Consider the following 18,620-nt stretch of genomic DNA (forward strand, 5'->3'; position numbering starts at 1 on the left):
GTAGAAGTAACTATTTTTATTTTAGTGGATTTTTATGTAGCAAATCACAGGGAGACACAAAGCAGAGCCAGGTAAATGGGGTTTTGACATTTAGACGGAGATCAGCAGTGCATTGCACCCTGGAGGACAGAGGGCTTCTGAGCAAAGGCAGTGATGAAGCCAGTTAACACCATCAACTTCTGTTGAACTCATGACTCCATTTTAATTCAAGCTGGACTGAATGGGGAGGCAGGAGTAAGCGTAGGTGACATGATCTCTGTTTCTTAAAAAATTTGCCCTTTGAGTATAATCACCAGCATTCAGCTTGATGAAGATATAGCCTTTCTTTTGCTGGAAGAAAAGGATCATAGGATAGGAGTACGGGTCTCAGCAGTGATACTGTCACAGTCAGGGAACATCCGATGACAAAGCCTGCTATGATCCATAATGATGATCCTGTGATCAAAAACCTGCCAGTGGAATTGATGGCCAATAGAGATGGGATTACTACGCTCTGAATAACCACAACAAACCTCACTGGTATTCTAGTATTAGGCATCATCTGCACCAAGTAAGGACTGTGTTTGTTATGGACCTACATGAAGGTCATCTTTTCTGTCCCCAAAGTCCTCTTACATACGGCGGCCAGAAATGACCTGGAAGTAGCCTGGAATTTTTAATGAAGGGATTCCTGAGAGCTATGATTGATGGTGGAAACAAGGGACTTTGAGGAAGCTGCTAGAAAGAATCACCAAAAAGCAGATCTGGCATCCTACACTGAAAAGGGAGTTGGGGTGTTGGACGCAGTGCTGGCCAAGAAAGCATGTTCCTGGGTCTCACTGACAGAAGAGCACTATTGCTGTGCTAACCAGACAGCTCCTGCTAGAAATGGAAACTTATGGCCAAGTCTGAATGCACTCATTTGTGCCATACCTGGTAATCTACTGATCCTGCATTGACAGTTGTGACCCAAATTGATCTGGCTGAGAGCTGAAGTTCAGAGCGAAACTGTGTATGAATTGCTAATTCAACTTTCTCCTGAACTGTCTAGTGCCAGTATAACACACTGAAGTCAGAGAAAGTGCTGGTTAAGTAACTTGTGCAATGGATAGTGCTTTATGTTTTAGTTCTGTTTTTCCAAGTGTTCTGTTTCAAAACATTCATCTATCTTTGAGCTATAAAACACAAATAGATTTACTAAGGATTGGGTGTTGTTTTGGTCTGACCTTCCTATCCTGCAGAACAATATCTCATGTTGAGCAATTACTTTGATTCATTATTACTCTTTAGAGTACTTTTTCCTCTAAGATACACACTTTTGGATGAAGTAAAATATTAAGCTTTTTGAAGCATAAGTTCAATCGCTAGAAATTGAAATAAGCCCTTCATGCTTTATAAAAGGAATTTAAACTTCCATTTATAATGAAAATAGTACTTTAAATTCAGATGTACTTTTGTTAACAAAAAGTGAATAACAGATTAAATTATTTGTTTTGAGGTTAAGGGGTTATTTTTTCACAACCAGTATTGCTTTTGGTACTGTATGATTATTATTGCAAACTCAATGACTTTGAACTAAAAATCCCATATTCAAGTGCTATTAAAAGTAATTTTCATTATATTTTTCTGAAACATTTTAATCAGATCATATAAAGTCAGGCAAATAAGGTAATATACAATATGTGTCCACTTTTCACTCTCCATAATAATTGCTTCAGTTACACTTACTTTCTCAAACAGTGTTGCTGTAATTATCTTATTTTGTAAGTCAGAATCTTTTTAACTGCTAAGTTTATCTGGAGTCAGAACCTACATATTACATATCCTCCATATAACGTTCAATGGTAAATTCATATTGATTTAAATGAAGTTTTTCCAACCTAATAAAAATAAACATATCATTTGAAATATTTTGAAGTTAAAGGAACAGACACTTATGCCTAAATACAATATGCACTTATGTTTTTTTTTCCAAAATTGTAGTCCATATTGTAGACATGATTTTACATACACAAGTGTAATACTATTTTAAATTGTATTTCCCAAATAAACCAACAATTTCCTCGTTACATACATTGTCTTACTGCTCTTGTCTTCAGCTTTAGCAATTTGAGTTATTAGCAGTGTATGTACAAATACTGGGTCATGTAAAGACTATAGTTTTGACTATCCTGAACATAAAATTCAACCTTGCTAACAATGCATTGGAAGCTCTTTTGGCTTTGGTACAACATGAAATCCTTTTGAAAGGATGCTATCCTCTTAACCCATGAAGAAAAGAGACACAAAATTAAACACCTCTTCTTATGAGAACACCTCACTCTTATGAGAAGCAGTCGGTTTGGACATTACTAAGTGATATCTTACAGTTCAAGGAGAAAAATACCAGTTCAAATCTTTTTCAGACCATATAGTTTGTTAGTCTTCAGACGTTATTCTCAGAGCAAGTGTATTTAGACATTTCAGAAAGATTCTAATTCAGTTTTTAGGGCAGACAAATTTTCTTTGGGACTTGAATAGAGTTGAACTTGTACTCTATCCTCTCATTCCTTTGACAAGAACCTCAGTCAAGGATTTGAACATTTATTGATTACTTAGTTTTCTACAGTCTAATTAATGAATTAATTTAATTAATTAGTTGAATTCATGAACACATTTAAGTAATTAAGATTATTACTAACACATTCCAGCTTTCTAATGAGATTCCTTTCCTTGCCAAATATGTATCAAGGCCTATTTTATCCAAATCATCTTCAAGTCAGAGAACAGGAATGCAGTCTGGAATATCTGGATTTCATTTTCGTTCGTTAACAAAGCATATTCAGTGTGGGTTACCGCCATCTGTATTTGCCTTTTTTTATTTGCTCTTTATTCATACAAAACCATTTTTCATTCCTCATGCTTGCTCAGCCACGGTGTCACCCAATGTTCTCATTTATTTCCTCCATTCCTCTTGATGATTACAAGCCTTACAGATACTAAAGTAGTTTGTTGATGACTCCTTCTGTACTTTTCACTAGTAATTGACAAATCAAGTAGTTAACTGAATAGGCAACTTGCATGTGGTGCGATACGTTGATTTATCTTAAAAGTTTGCATAATAGGTTTAGCTATGATTAATTTAAAAGGAGTTCTCCTATGAGTAATGGCATATTTCTGTTAACTTTTTATCACCATTTGCTTCAAATAAGGGGTGGAGCTAATCTTGGAAAGAACTTTGTATGTTTGTTGGATGGAAGCTGAATGCTGCCCCAGTTGAAAATGCTGACTCATCTCAGTCTTATTTCCATTTAATTTACACTCAGCACAAAGCAGCAAAAGAGCTAAATAGTACCTTCAGAGGAGCAAATTAAAACTGTTGCTTGAACAAGTCCTTGTAAACTACAGGGTTTAGTAAGAGATGAAAAATATGTTTTAAAAGGCATAGATAGGAGTAGATTTTCACAGAACATGGATGTTGAGATGTTTGCAGTGACTTGAGGGACATACTGGGGTTTTTTGTCTAACAACAGAAGAGGTGAAAAATTGCCAGTAACTCATTTGAGATATTGACATGGCAGTGGAATGGGGAAGGCTGCAGGGTGGTTTACATCTTGGAACCCGAGAGCCCTTCTGCAGTTTTGGGATCTTTTGACTTTTAAGATGTCGGGATGTTAGCACATACCTGCACCTCTACATAGTTCAAGTGCCATCAATGGACTTGGCATCAATTTCTGCCATGGTAGCCTTGGCAAAATTTCTCGGTGAATTTTTCCTGGGACAAGACCAATCTGTCACTTCTGAATTCTCATTCCCTTGAAATCAGTAGGACTTTCCATCAGCAGTAAAATCCAGATTTCACTCAAAAGTGTAAGCAATATTTTCTTAGCAATAAATTTGTTGTGTAGTTCTTGTTGGCTTTTTTCCCTGATGCTATTGGAATTTAATTAGCATAGCACAGATTATCTTTTAGTAAATATGCAGCATGTTTATAAAAGCTAAATTGTCTTCCTGTTATGTTTCACTGACTGGTAAAATTAATGTTTTTTATTTGTTCAGATGGTTTTTTGGCCCAATCAAACGAGCAGATGCGGAGAGACAACTGTCATACCCTGGAAACCAGGCAGGAACCTTCCTAATACGAGAAAGCGAAAGTCTAAAAGGCGAATACTCACTTTCAGGTATATTCTAGTTTTTCATCTTAAGCAATGTTTTAAAAATTTCTCAGGTGATCTGGACTTTTTCATTTTTGAGAACGATAAACTGTGGGCATGAAAATGAAATTAAGTTAATAATATTTCTTTTCTAGGAGGTATATAAAGAAAACTTGACAAGAGTAATTTGAGTTTTTACTAACATTTATTTTATAGGCTTTGTTTATTAATATACTCAGAACAGAAATTAACTTTCTTATGCTTAGTACTTCCAGTGTGCCAGCTGCCTTAAAATAGAAACTTTTTTCATGATTAAAATGCCAAAAAATACATTACAGTTGTACACTACTGTTCTGATTAGTGCACAAAATAAAAATTAAACCATGTTGGCAGATATCTGCAGTTTAAGAAAATGAGATTTCTGCTAGAGCACACCCCTAGGTTTATATTTATTTGTTTTCAGGGGCAAAATGATAGGAAGATCTTCAAAGCTGTACTTTACAATCAGTCATATTTCATTGAAAAGTTAGTTGTAAACATCAGTAAAAAGTTAGATTTATGATGATGATGGGTTTTGAAATTTATTTAAAGTCCTTTATTTGAATCTGAAAGACTATCAAATAATTACAAATTACTAATTACAAATAATAACTTATTTGATAATAATTTTACTTAGATATATGTACGTCATCCTTTTCATATCATATACTTGCCATATTAGACAGTAAATGTGATCGTTCATTGGTTGTTTTCCGTTCTATCAAACTTGTCATAAAAGTGTGAGTCAAGAGTATAATGTTGTCCCTGAGACAACAGGGCTATACACTCAAACTTCCTGATGTGCTCTACCTATATAATTCCATACGCCAGTAAAGACTCTTGATGTTTGTGAATAAACTGTGAGTTGTCACGTGCAGAATTACGTCAGCAAAATGAGAGGCACCTTGTGCATAACCAGATTCTTTCATATTGACTCCTCTTCTGCCTGGATGTTTATGTGTCAGTCACCTTCTGAGCATTGCACAGAAACACATTAAGCAGCTTAATGAACTTTTGACATGCTCTTGGTTTCTCTTTCCAAATCATAAGGAAAGGGTATATACCTGCAATGTCTTGTGGTAATGGGAGGGTTGCTTTTTATCGCCAAGACAAAGAAATATATGTTGCCCATGGAGTGAAATACAGGGAAGTTTATGAAATAAATATGATATTTACAGTTCTGAGAGAGTTGCTTCTATAGTCTTCAGTTTGCCCTCAGGGAAGTTTGTTCTTGCCAAGAAGCGCTGATAAGAAAACTAACATCAGCAAGGAATCAGACTGCTCCTGAACTGTGACAGAACTGACCCCTGTGCATGCACCCTTTTATCCAAAGACTGTATTACAGCTGCAGACCTTTCAAAATGCTTCCCCTCTATATGCCAACTTATCCCTGTCTTACATGGTTTCAGCTTCCTTCAAGTGTTCTTCATCAGTGAACTGATTTCATCCAAGGACTGGGCTAAACTGATAACAGCGTGATGTTACGCAGGGAAGGATAGATAGGCCTGTATTATCTGTTTAATGTTGGCACGTGAATACATGACACCTTACTAAAAATCAATGAAAAATCTTGTGCTTGTGCACCTAGGGGTGGAAATGCAATTTCTTTTTATTATTCTCCAGCTGTAGCCTTCTAGGAAAGATTCAAAACCTTAATTCTTTACCCTGCATCCTGACTACTTCTCTAACAGGAAGGCAGCAGTACCTTACTTAAACTATGAAGTACTGCAGAGAAAAATCCAAGTGAATGAAAACAAATATTAGGCCAGCATTTGTGGCAGGATGAGATCATCCCTTGATGCTGCTGTTTAATTTTTTCCTTACAAATCATGGATAGAAACTATATTCTGTCTGATTTAGTATATTTGATTCAATTATAAAAGCTTGTGGTAGACATTTTTCAGGTTTCTGTATAAGCTTATTCGGGAACGGGAGACTTGATGATGGCTGATAACAGCAATATGAAACCATCAGTGTGGATTTCTTCCATGCTGGTTGGTTTGATGAAGGAAGGGAAGAGCGGTACTGAAGAACATAGTATACGTGGAGGCAAGGCTCCAGCTACAGGAGCCAGCCCTCCTTCATGCACAAACATGGGTTGTCCTCTGAGCATGTATGCATGTATATATGTGCCATCTCAGATTTATTAAACATTTGTGCTCTTTTAGGCAAAGAAAGAGAATAAACTCTGAAGCAGTCTTTAGACAGTGAATATTAATGACATGATTTAGCAGTGCTGCTAGATCTTTTAGCAGCTTCCCAGACTTGAACGTAATTTAGCTTTGACATGCTACTTCATCCTGAAGAGCTAAATATTATTTGCTGCTTACTGAACAGGCTTGACTGAATGGCGTCTGTTTGTGTTCTGCAAGTTTTTTTGCTTCCAACCTAATAGTATACATAATGGTCTAGACATTGTATGTCCATAATCTCATTACTTATGTCTACTTTTGGGAGAGCTAGTGCATTCTAAAGCAAATGATGAAGTGGATTGTACTGTGGGGAGTATTAATTGGAAGGAAGGTTGTTTAGTCCACCAGATGCTATGGAGAAGGCAGTTTTTCTGACTCTCTCCTCTTTGTTCCATCAGGAGGAGTTATGAGACACTCAAAGCTGAGGCAGAAAAGCAGTGTTTTCTTTAGGAATAGTGGTTCAGAACTATTTCTTTTAAAAGGTCTTGGATGGCTTCTATCTCCATGGTGGCTGATACACTGACAGGGGAGAAGTCACAGCCTGATATTTTGGAATATGTTCCTATATTCTGTTTCCAATTTTTTCAGTGCAGAAAGAACAGACCCCCAAACTCCCATCCTCTGTAGGACTGGGTTTGCTCTACTTTCTATTGCTGTTTTGGTTTCATTCCAGAGTAGATGATAAAGGCTAGAAGAGTGACAACCTGGCTTTCAGAATCAAGGTCTTTAAGAAAATATTGTAATGCTCTGTCCAGCCTAACATTTAAGTGTAAGAAAGCTAAAAATGGAAAGAAGTAGAAAAGGAAGAGAGATTTTTACCCAAGCACCCATAAACTGATTTTATGACTTTCATGCTCGATTTCATACTCATATGGGCAATGTATAAGAGACTTAATGTTAATGAGGGAGACAAATGGATCTCCTTAGGAAAAAAAAAGAAAAAGAAATAAACCCTACCTTTCATTAAAATAACACTTTTCACTTCTAACTTGGCTTGATGGGAAAACTTACAATTTGTAAGATTTAGATGATAAATGACTATTTAAATTAAAAACAGAAAGTCATGTTCAGAAAGGTTTTTCTCATCTGTGAATGGTTAAATGGAAAGCTCATCAAACCAGAGAGGCCACTGAGATGTGTTGCTATCATTTTAAAGTGTTTGACATTTTAAAAATAGGTTTTCCCATTTTAAAAATGCACATGTTGTCGACAGATTTTTATGTTGATGACTCCAGCATCTGGTGTGAAATGTATTAAATTTTAAACATGTTGGTGCCATCTTAGGCATTGCCTCTTTTTAATTAAAAGCCATAATTTAGATGTGCTCAGCTTAATTGAGTGTCATTGCCAATGATAGCAGGAGGCTCTCTACTTCCCCCCTCACCGAATAATGGTATCTGAAAGACTGATTGCATTAAATGACAATGTAAATCGTTTGTGTTTTCTTCCATTTTTTTCTCATGCTCCTAAAAAAGATCGTGTCGTTTCCTCTAGGCCAGATTGGCTTTCAGCATAGGGAAAAATAGGTAATTGTTTAAGGCAACAGACTGATAGGAGTGGCAAAATCATGGCCATAGCAGGAGAACGATTTTGGTTCAGTCCCTGCACCCATTCTGTGCTGGTGAGGGTGATCTCATAAGCCACCCTCCTCCCACATCCACCCTGGGCATGGAGACCGAGCATAGCTCCTGCCAGCAGAGCTGCACTGCCAGTGCTGGGGGAGGACTGCTGACAGGAGAGATGCTGGGACACTGGCGGTAATGGTGCCTTAGTGGCTCCATGATTCATTTGGTGAAGCAGTTGACTCTGCTGATGCCACCATAAATTTTGCTGCCCTGGGGAAGGAGTAGTAAATTATTTTATTCTCATCCTTGGGGTGGCAAAATCTACTTCTGCATTGCCCAACCTTATGAAGATGGGAAGCAGGGAAAGGAGAATGCTTCTGTTAAACCAAAACCATCAAGAAGTCTAATTGGGAGCTGTGATTCTTTCGGGAAGGGCAAGTTGAGGAGAAAACCACTGCAGTCTTCAAACCCAGCTGCTGTCAAGCTGTATGAAGCTGAAGTTGCGATCCTGTTCTGTTTAGCAGTCTGGTGTGGACATAGGGATGACTGGAAGCACCGAGGGGGTTATGGCTAGCTCTTCCCTGAGTGACACGTGCTCTGTGTCATGTTGGGCAGAGGAGCCGCACCATGCTGCAGCGCTGCGAGTATACGGTGCAGGACTTGTACAGCCAGACTCAGTCCTGGGATACAAGTAAACAGCCCCCTGTCAAATACTGCACTAATCTCAGCTGCTCATCACAAGAGGAGATGGTATCAGCGCAGAAATTTTCTCCAGCTTCTCCACACACATCACCGCCTGACCTGGATACTGCCTATCATAAGGCTTCATACAAGGCTCATTTAAGAAATTAGAGCACATCCTTCAAACCAACTTTTGCATTAATATTAGCTGCTTCACAAGTAATAATTATAATACTGCTGATAAATAAAGCAGGTAGTCAAACTACTACCACTTGCGATATACAACTGAGACTGGATTAACAGTCATCTTGCCAGCCTTTTATTCAGTGCATCATAAATAGCAATTCATTTGGCCAGATGCACTTTCCTGTGAACTTTGGAAAAGTCATTACATTTTCAGTCTGTTGTTACTGAATTACTCTTTCCTTCATTTTGCTTCAGCCCCATTTCCAAATGATACATCACAAAAATATACATGCATTTTATAAATAAAAAATACTAATTATGGGTGTTAAATTAAAAAGAAATGGCATTTGAAAAGTGTGATGTAATTATCTTTATACTGTGGAGTTATATTTACAAATATTCTCATTTCTGGTCCTCATGCAGAATTGTAAGTTCTTGGGTCTCTAAAAATATTACCTGGGGCAGATATAAAATCCCCTAATATTTTCAACAGCTCCTATATGCCCTCTGGTGGCCTGGGATGACAATCGCACAGTACAGTAGAAAAATATTTGATCATACATGATAGTACTTAAGGAAGGAGAGATTTTACTTTTTCCTTTAATCACTGAAATCATGAGAGAAATTATACTTTATATCACCTTTGTAAATTGCATGCAACCAATAATTTTCTATAATTTTTTCTACCTACAATATGTAGCTGTGTATTCTTCTGTTATTATAACCAAAGCCATTGCCAAAATTGATGCAGTGTTACAGCATCAAGGATCTATCATATCTCCAGAGGAAAGCAAGAACAACTTTTTCAATAATTAGATTTTTGAATGTACCAGACTGAGGCTGCTTCTAAGACTGAAAAATATTTCCATTAAATTATTTAGCTAAGAGTAGCCACTAGTCAACATGACCAAATTGAGTATGTTTGCTGGAATTTTGGCTACTAAAAGGTATACGGGAGGTACACAGCAGAAGGCCTTTCCCCTGTGCCTCCCTTTTGCTTTTCAGACTTTTGTCTTGTGTGAGGAGCCTGAGAAGGGACAATGGTAATCATCTCCCAAATCGATGGGTGTGGAAGGAGTCACCTGGCCTATTGGAAAGGTATAATGTTGGGTGATGAGGACCAGGATGGCAACTGGAGAATCCTCCTCCCCTTGCGAGCTCTTTCTCCGCTCATCACGGAAAAGCACTGCGTTGTTTCATTAAATGCAGGGTGGGATACCCCTCTGATTTCTCTCCCCTTTTTTTACCTATTGCTACTTGTCTTTTTCCAAAATGTGGTGCTTCAAATTTAGTCCTGCTCCAGTGTTTCTCCTTCTGGCCATTCCCCAGACTACTAGATGATTCCCATTCTCCTCTTTGGCTCGATTCTTAATCTCACTGGCCCCCACCCTAATTGGGCAGCCTGTGACCCTTCACCTTGCTCCCACACCAGCTCTAACAGGTGGCAAAAACCCCCGTCCACACTTTCAAATACTTGTCTCTCACTTAATCTCATTACAGCTTGGTACCATTCCTTGAGCTCTGAGCATTTTTCCACCTGAAATTCCTAGGATCAGAAAAACTCCTTCCACTGATGCATTCATCTTCTGTTTGAGATGCAGAAAATTTATTCTACTACTTAAACCTCTTCCCTCTTAAGTTATGCTTTATATGGTCAGGATTGCTCATTACCTGCTAGGTTCACTGTGGAACGCTGTTAATATTAGAGCTAACAGTCGTGGCATTGGTAGGAGCTAAATCAGCTACCCTTCAGTATGTAACATAAACTCTCCATTGCCCATTGGAAATGGACAGTGATGTCTCAGTCATGGAGTGTCATGCTAAATGACACCCCACATAAGCGACTAAATCCCTTTCCAGCTCTTCAGAACTGCCCTCTCTGCTGACGCTCAGCCTGCCATTGCTACTGCTGATACTCCTTTATAAAGGAGATCTCTAAGCTAGCGGTCTCCAAGCTTTTTTGATTGTGCACCCCTACCAGTATAAAGATTTTTGAGCATTCACCCCTGATACATGTTTATTTACTTATTCATTTGTAAATTATATACATGTATTACTATACTGATAGATTATGTACATTATAGAACATACACAAAAAAAATTAAAAAGGATGAGATAAAGATGAAATAAACAGTATTTTTGAAATATTTATTTTATTTATCAACAGTACAAAAAATACTTTTTTTCCCACACCCCAAAGGATTGTCTTGTGCACTCCCTGGGTTGCACGCACTCTGCTTTGGAGACCACTGCTCTAAGCCATATATGACAGAGACATCAGAAATGGCAATTACAAGCCTAATAGTCCTTAAATAACACACTAGGTGAGTGACAGTGCATTTTTTTGTCCATCTCTGGTCTGCTGCTTGTCCAGGTCTAGCCCCAGCATGCAGTGGCCCAGCCTTCTTTCAGACACCTCTAAGGTGCTCTGATGGTCACAGGGAAGGACACTTTAGGTGTCATGACATGCAGGTAAATAACCTACAGGAGGTGAGGAGAGAAAAGTCTTGTTGATTAGGAAACAACAGATTAGAATAAAACACATTCAATGAAAAGGGAGTCATCAGCTACTCGAAACAGAGCATTATTGGCCTGATTTTTACATATTCCAAACACGCACAAAACTCAATAAAACCCATGGAAGATGTGAGTGCTTTTCAGGGAATCATGGCCGTGTGGAGAGTATATCTGTTTGCTCTAAAATGCCTGCCAGCCCAGCAGCTGCTATTTGGAATGTTAACACTGATAAATGAAATATTAAAAACTGATTAAATTATTACTGTGAATTAGATGCTCCTGGCTGGTTTTGGTGCCCTAAAAGATGGAAAATATGAGCTGCCTCACAGAAGATGTATTTATGTATTTTTGCATCAGTTCTTATGGTGCAAGCAAGAATCTCCGAACCCAAATGGTTGAAGACTGGTAGACTAGATACGTTACGCTATCTAAACAGTGGGCTTTGGTTTGAAAGAGGTTTTTTATAGTTGTCATCTTTGAAACTAAAATAAGGTCCTCATAAATACATTTAGGAACCTTATGATGGTTTGGCCATAAGCTATATTGTACCACTGCTGTAATTCCCGGAAACCTAATGTATTTAAATCTTCTTAGTTTTTGATGGTGTATCTGTGAAGCACTACAGGATCAGAAAGCTGGATGAAGGAGGCTTTTTCCTAAGCAGAAGGAAAACTTTCAAAACTCTGAATGAGTTTGTTGACTATTATAGTAAGAACAGTGATGGCCTCTGCGTGGTGCTCAGAAAGCCATGCCTAAAGGTAAGAGTGGATGCCACACTGTGCAGCATATTTTTTGTAAGCTAACTCATCAGGTATCAGTCAGAAGGTGTGAACCCCATCTCTGCTTCTACCGTTTCAGAATGTTGATGATCTGCTTATTTTCAGGAAGTTCTGGGTAGCACTACAGTTTCATTCTTGAAGCTGACGTGTTAATAATAAAACACCATGCCATTTTGAACAAATCATCGTGTGGCTGGAGGAGAAAATATGCCGAATCATGATTTATGAATACCTTTTTATAAATGTATATGGAGATGAAATCTCCAACTTCATAACTCTAGCTGTCCATAATTACTGAGACAAAACCACAAGGTTCAGGCAAGCAATACGTCACTATTCAAAAAGCTTGCTAGAGGGATGATTTCTAATTTTTACTTTTAATGGCAGGATATTTTCTTTAGAGTATTTCTTATTTCTAACAAAAAGTACCCAGGATGTGGGCTGTATTTTGTATTCTCAGCTCACTTTATCACGTGTGTGTACTCTAAGGAAACATTATTTATATCAGTTACGACTTTACATGACATGGTTAACAATGACTTGTATATGCTGTTGAAAAAATATTAGAAGCCTCAATTACTGTATTATTTATTTTCTTTTACCAGGTACAAATTCCTACTACTTTTGATTTGTCGTATAAAACTGTTGATCAGTGGGAGATAGACCGACAATCTCTGAAATTGTTGAAAAAATTAGGGTCCGGTCAGTTTGGTGAGGTATGGGAAGGACTGTGGAATAATACCACCCCCGTGGCAATCAAAACATTAAAACCAGGTATGTGAGTTACTCTTAAATGCTAATAATGTGAAATGTTAGCAAGGGTGCTCCTTTATTTTTTAAATGCTGCTGAAAAGAGACCCTATCCATATATGCAACCATTCTTAAAATCCATGCACTTCAACATGAAGGTTAGTAAAGCTCAAGGTCCAGATATTCTTTGGTATTTTGAATTACAATTTTATACAGTTTTCTGTTTCCATATGAGCTGAACTCATTCAACATCTATATTACATAAAAAGGCAACCGCAGCAAGGCCATCTCTTTTGTACAATATTGCTTCTATGGAATTGAATGACTACATTTCATCTGTAGGTGAAGTAATCGATTTACTACTGGTTTGTCATCTGTAGAATTTCTTCTAGTGATTAGATGCTATATTATAATGATTCCTTTGGTAACATAGAATATGTACTATGTTAAGTTTGTATTTAAGAAGTGCTTTAATCTTAATATTGATTGAATAAAATTTCTCAAAGTATTTGATACAAAACATTAATACCCAATATTTGCATATAATATAGGCTTCTTACTAATACAGCTTTTACATTTTTCTTAATTATTTTTCATTAACTTCAAGTAATTTGTGCATTTTAAATTGACAACATAAAATATCTGCCAGCAGATGGCAAGAACCACATAGATAAGAAAGGTAGCCTGGATGATACATGTTTTTTAAAAAGAGATAACAATATAATGAGTTGTGGTTAATTGAAAAAGCTTGTGTTGGGCATTAATGATCATGTTTCAGGAAGCAGAACAGATTCAGATCTTTGATTTCGAATAACAACAATATGCTTGAGCCCTGCTTGAATGGTCTCCTGAACAGGGAGGAATTTAAGCATGTGTTTTAGGGCTGTCTTGTATCAGGATATTGTTTGTGTTCTGGGACTTGCAAATTGAAAGCAAATAAGCACCTTTTTTTCTCTGCTTACCTGAAATTAGAAAAACTGCTCAGACTAAAGACCTTCTATAATTCATGTGAAAGACAGCATACTTTTTTCACTGAACTGATGCATCTCCCTAGTGACCCAGTAAACACAGAAACCATCTTGAAATCTCTTTGTCCATTTCCCTTTCCTAAGACAGTATCCACTAAGCCTATACCTTTTGTGACAGGGATCCATATGCCTATTTTTATTGAATTCTGAAACCACAAGTCTGAAACCAGTCGTCTTTTCCTTGTGTCTGACCTGAATCTTTCATTCTGCAGTACAAGCCCATTACCTCTTGTCTTATACACCATGACTAAAGAGTACCTATTATTTTCTTCCTCTTTACAAGTGTTTTACATCCTAGAAAAGTATTATCACGTTCCTCTGTGGTCTTCTCTTCTTTAGGTTAAACAGCTCAACCAGATTCTTTGTGTAGCTCAGATGTTTTAGATGTCTCATTGTTTACAGAAAATCTTTACTGGGCTGTTTCAAGGGGGTAACCATATTTTTTCCAAGTATGAGGCTAAAAGGAAGAATAAGTCTAGATGTGTAAAGAGAGAGATTTGCTTCACTTTTCCGACATCCTAGGCCTCTGTTTAAACAGTCCAGTATGATGCTTGCTTTTCTTCTCCATAAGGCAAGAACCTAATTCGTCCATCTGAGTTTACTTTCCTTTAATGATTCAATGCAACATCTGGACAAGTCCGTTTTATTGCAGAAGACTGAACGGTCCTTATTAAAGTGTGAAATCTCTTAAATGATATTTAAAGAAGGAAATAAATGAAGCTAGAATGAAGAAAAAGACTAAGCTATGTTAAATTTTTGTGATATTAAGTTTTCTTTTAGAAATTGTCTTTTTCTTTCCTCTTTAGGAAAATATGTGGCAATTAGCACTCTAGGAAAAGACTTGTTTCTCATAAAACAAAATAATTAAGATTTTGAACAAATTGCAATGCATACATTTCTACTTATTTGCTTTAGCAGGAAAGTGGAGCTGACATTTATCTGGTATTGCATATGCAAAAATGGGAAGCTATCTTAATCATATTTCATCTCCTCTTAATAACTCATTTCAAAACTCTAATTCAGCTTTTCCTTCTGTATAATGAGGACAGTACATATTATCAGTTCTCTGTGAAACAAACTTCTATTTTAATAATGGATTGAATCAGAATGACAAGACTACCCAGAAATATGTGAAACACTAGTGGCGAGTTCCAGCTGCAATTTGCTTTCTTTTTTTTCTTTTATTTTTTTTCTTTTTGATGCTGATAAGCTGGCTGACTGCTACTAATACTCCACCTGCAGGAAAGGAAAAGTTAGTTAATTTTATATCTGGAACAGATTTTAATGTGTTTAAGGCCAAACTGATCTGTGGAAATCCGTTCTTTGACTGTTTTTCAATTCCGTATCCTTTCAATATCTTGCTGATAAAGCACACAGAGAACACAATACCTCTAGAGCGACATGAGCAGGAAAAGTTTTTTTCAGTTTCTATAATAATAGAATATCCTAAGAATGCACTTACAGAAGACTATAAAACAATAAAAATGATCACATAAAATTCTTCCGTAGGTTTGTTAGCTAAAAATTAAATTTTACACTGGAATAAACATAATATTCACCGCAAGCTCGTTATTACGTACAGACTAGCACAGTATAGTGGAAGAAACCCCTTCAACTGTGATACTTTTTGTAGTATCATAGTTCAGCTGGGAAAAGGGGCTTGATTAATCAATACTTTTTCCATCTCTGTTTTTTTCACCCTAGTCTGAATCCTGTTAAGGTCAACAGTAGTAGTCTCATTGATTTCACAGTGGGTTATATTGAGTTAGGGCAGTCACAAGCCCCACCTGGATGCTATGCTTGGATAGCAGAGAGTTTGTGATCTAATACTGTGATAAGGAAGTTGTGCATTGCACTTAGGGACGCTCAGAATGAAGACTTTGATTCTCGAAGCCATCTTGATAAACTATATAGGTAATACTGAATCCCTTATCACTGTACTTTGTGAACTATCTCATTCTACAAAAACAGTTCAAACAGTCTCAAATGGAAGAATTTAACCTTGTAGTATACTTCTCTAGGGACTCATCCTCTTCTACACAATGTTTTTCACCATTTGGAGTGCCTTACTGTAATCAGTTAGCACATTGGTTTTCCATAGCTTGTTCTCATCATTACTCATGAGGAATAAAATTTCAATAATTAAAGAAAAACCCCAATACCCTCACCCTAATCTGAGTAGTAAGTGCTTAGCTTGGTACTAATAAAGTTACAGCAAAGGCTAGGTCTGGTAATTTCATTCATCATAATATAAAGATGATAAGTGAATGGAAAACATAGTCGTTCATGAGTAATCAAGAAATACATCATGTTATACGTTGATGATTGAAGCTTCCAATATTCACATAGGCAATATTTCAGGCTTCAAGTGTAACACACTGTAAAATGATCCTCTCCTATTGCTTGGCTCAAAGATCTAAATCAGTTGTCTTTACACTGGGGGAGGAGGGGAAGTATTTTAAATCAAAGTTTTTTTGCTAAGCTGCTTTACAGTGTAGATCCACTGGAAAAGAAAGTCATCAGAACAACAGAGGAATGTGATAAACTGGAAGTGATCTGGCAAATATCGGGGATTGAGATAAAGAAGGTTCTGTTAAAATGGTTTTACCACCAGAGAAATTGTGACATGAAACCATGCTCTCATTACCAAGCAGGAGCAGGTTAATCAAGTAAGGTAATCACATAGGAAACAATATAGAAGAGCATAATGCAATCAGTATGTCATAGATTTATAGGCCTGAAAGCCAGAAGGGACTTCTGCTAGTCTGAGTTTTTCTGCTGAGTGTTATTTTGCAGTGTACATCTGTCCTAGATGACGTATAGTCTGAATACTTTGCTGTTATATGCCATTACATTTCACCTCTCTGCTGAGATACAGTATTTATATTTAATCAAAACACAGCTTGTTCTCGACTAGATAATAACTAGAAGTCTTCTAGTCCTGAGATGGAGGCACAGAGAGAAGTTGCCTCTGCTATCTTTGACAGTTTGTGTCAATAGTATATCACTATACCTGTAAGAATGTGGACCTAATTTCTCATCTGGGATTTACCTGATGTCTTCTCTTTAACTCTTGTTATGTCGTCTTGTAATAAAATAAAAGCCCCCTCGTATGCATTATTTTTTCTTTCCGTTCTAGAGGTACATACAGAGCGAGTTAAACCAATTTTCAGTTGTCTTTAGAAAAGCTAAATGTAGTTTCTTGTTATATGGTATTCTCCTCATTTCTCAAATGGTTTTTCTGGACTTACACTAATTTCTGGCTATTGCTACTAAAAGGCTTAAAATGCTTGTGTTTAGGTAGATGACCTTCCAACCTGTAGGAAAAATTAAACTCCCAGAATTCTGGTGAGATGGCAGTGATGGATTTTTCCCAGAACCAGTTCTCACTTGACGCAAATGTGTGATTGCTGACTTGTGAGTAATTAGGGTATTCAGAAATCTGTTTCCATTCTAATTTGGAGCAAGAGCCAATTTTTCAGATATTGCACACAAACTGGAAATTTCACAAGTGTTTCTTTCAGAAACATTGATGCATAGCATACTAGCTACATTTTCCCTATTTTTAGCCTTCTAACATCTTAAGATATATCAGGTTTTTTAATAATTAGTTGGAAGAAATAAGCACTTACGTGTCAGATAAATCGTACTATAGATTAGAAATGTACATTACAATGAGAGAATAACATGCTATTAAAGCATGTTTCTTTCCATTGATTGTAAAGTCTGGGCAACTAACTTAGATCTAGGTGCCTGAATAATTGCGTCCTGTTGGAGGAGGTGAATTCAGCTACCAGCAGTGTTCTGTAATTCCACAGACTTTACAACAGTAACAAAACTGAGGAAAATGTCAAGCTGGTGGAGCCTATGAGATCTTAAACTAGTCAGCCTGGGAGCCCTCTGACCAAGAACTGCAGAAGGACTAGGGTTCCTAAGGAGGCCACAGGAAATGTCCATCTTCTGATGAACCTGGTGGGGTGTCACCCCCTGCCTTTATGGAGTATCTAGTTTAACCAGCTTCAGAGTTTGGGGTTTGCAGTCCACTAGCTATGGACAGAGCTCCACACACAGCCCTTAAGGACCATAATGGAGATTTTACAGGAAAAAGAACTCAACCAGAGATGTTTTCAGATTTAATGAACCACACTTTTTCAATTAATTCGTGTTTCTGCTAGCAGTTTGTTGTCCATCTCCAAACAGAATGTTCAATACTTCACTATCGAAAACATCAGAAGATGAAGTCTATTGATCCAGAACATTTTTTTCCCCTGACTCTTTGGAGGCTTTTTTCAGAGCCAGTGGTGGATTATGAAGATCTTCCAAATGTCAGAATGATTAGTCTGTGATCTTTATATTTATACAAGATTTCTATTAACCTTGCAGGAAGAGTCACAAGACTCTAGGGTCTTTTGGTGTGGTGGGTTGACCCTGGCTGGATGCCAGGTGCCCACCAAAGCCGCTCTATCACTCCCCCTCCTCAACTGGACAGGGGAGAGAAAATATAACAAAAGGCTTGTGGGTCAAGATAAGGACAGGGAGATCACTCAGCAATTACCATCACGGGCAAAACAGACTCGACTTGGGGAAGTTAGTTTAATGTATTACCAGTCAAATCAGAATAGGGTAATGAGAAATAAAATAAAATCTTAAAACACCTTCCCCCCACCCCTCCCTTCATCCCAGGCTTAACTTTACTCCCAAATTCTCTACCTTGTCTCCTCCAGTGGCACAGGGGGATGGGGGTTGCAGTCAGTTCATCACACATTATTTC

The 18,620-nt window shown here is 37.3% G+C and overlaps 1 protein-coding gene across 1 annotated transcript in view; it reads left to right on the forward strand.

Annotated features, from left to right (window-relative positions):
* FRK (fyn related Src family tyrosine kinase) overlaps positions 1-18,620 on the forward strand; it is a 56,911-nt gene that overhangs the window by 21,954 nt on the left and 16,337 nt on the right. The window contains exons 3-5 of the mRNA XM_050892977.1: positions 4,018-4,139; positions 11,887-12,050; positions 12,677-12,845. Of these exons, the coding sequence (XP_050748934.1) occupies positions 4,018-4,139; positions 11,887-12,050; positions 12,677-12,845 (455 nt within the window). The remainder of the gene's footprint in view (positions 1-4,017; positions 4,140-11,886; positions 12,051-12,676; positions 12,846-18,620) is intronic.

Source organism: Gymnogyps californianus, chromosome 3 (genome assembly GCF_018139145.2).
Source record: "Gymnogyps californianus isolate 813 chromosome 3, ASM1813914v2, whole genome shotgun sequence".
Taxonomy (NCBI): Eukaryota; Metazoa; Chordata; class Aves; order Accipitriformes; family Cathartidae; genus Gymnogyps; species Gymnogyps californianus.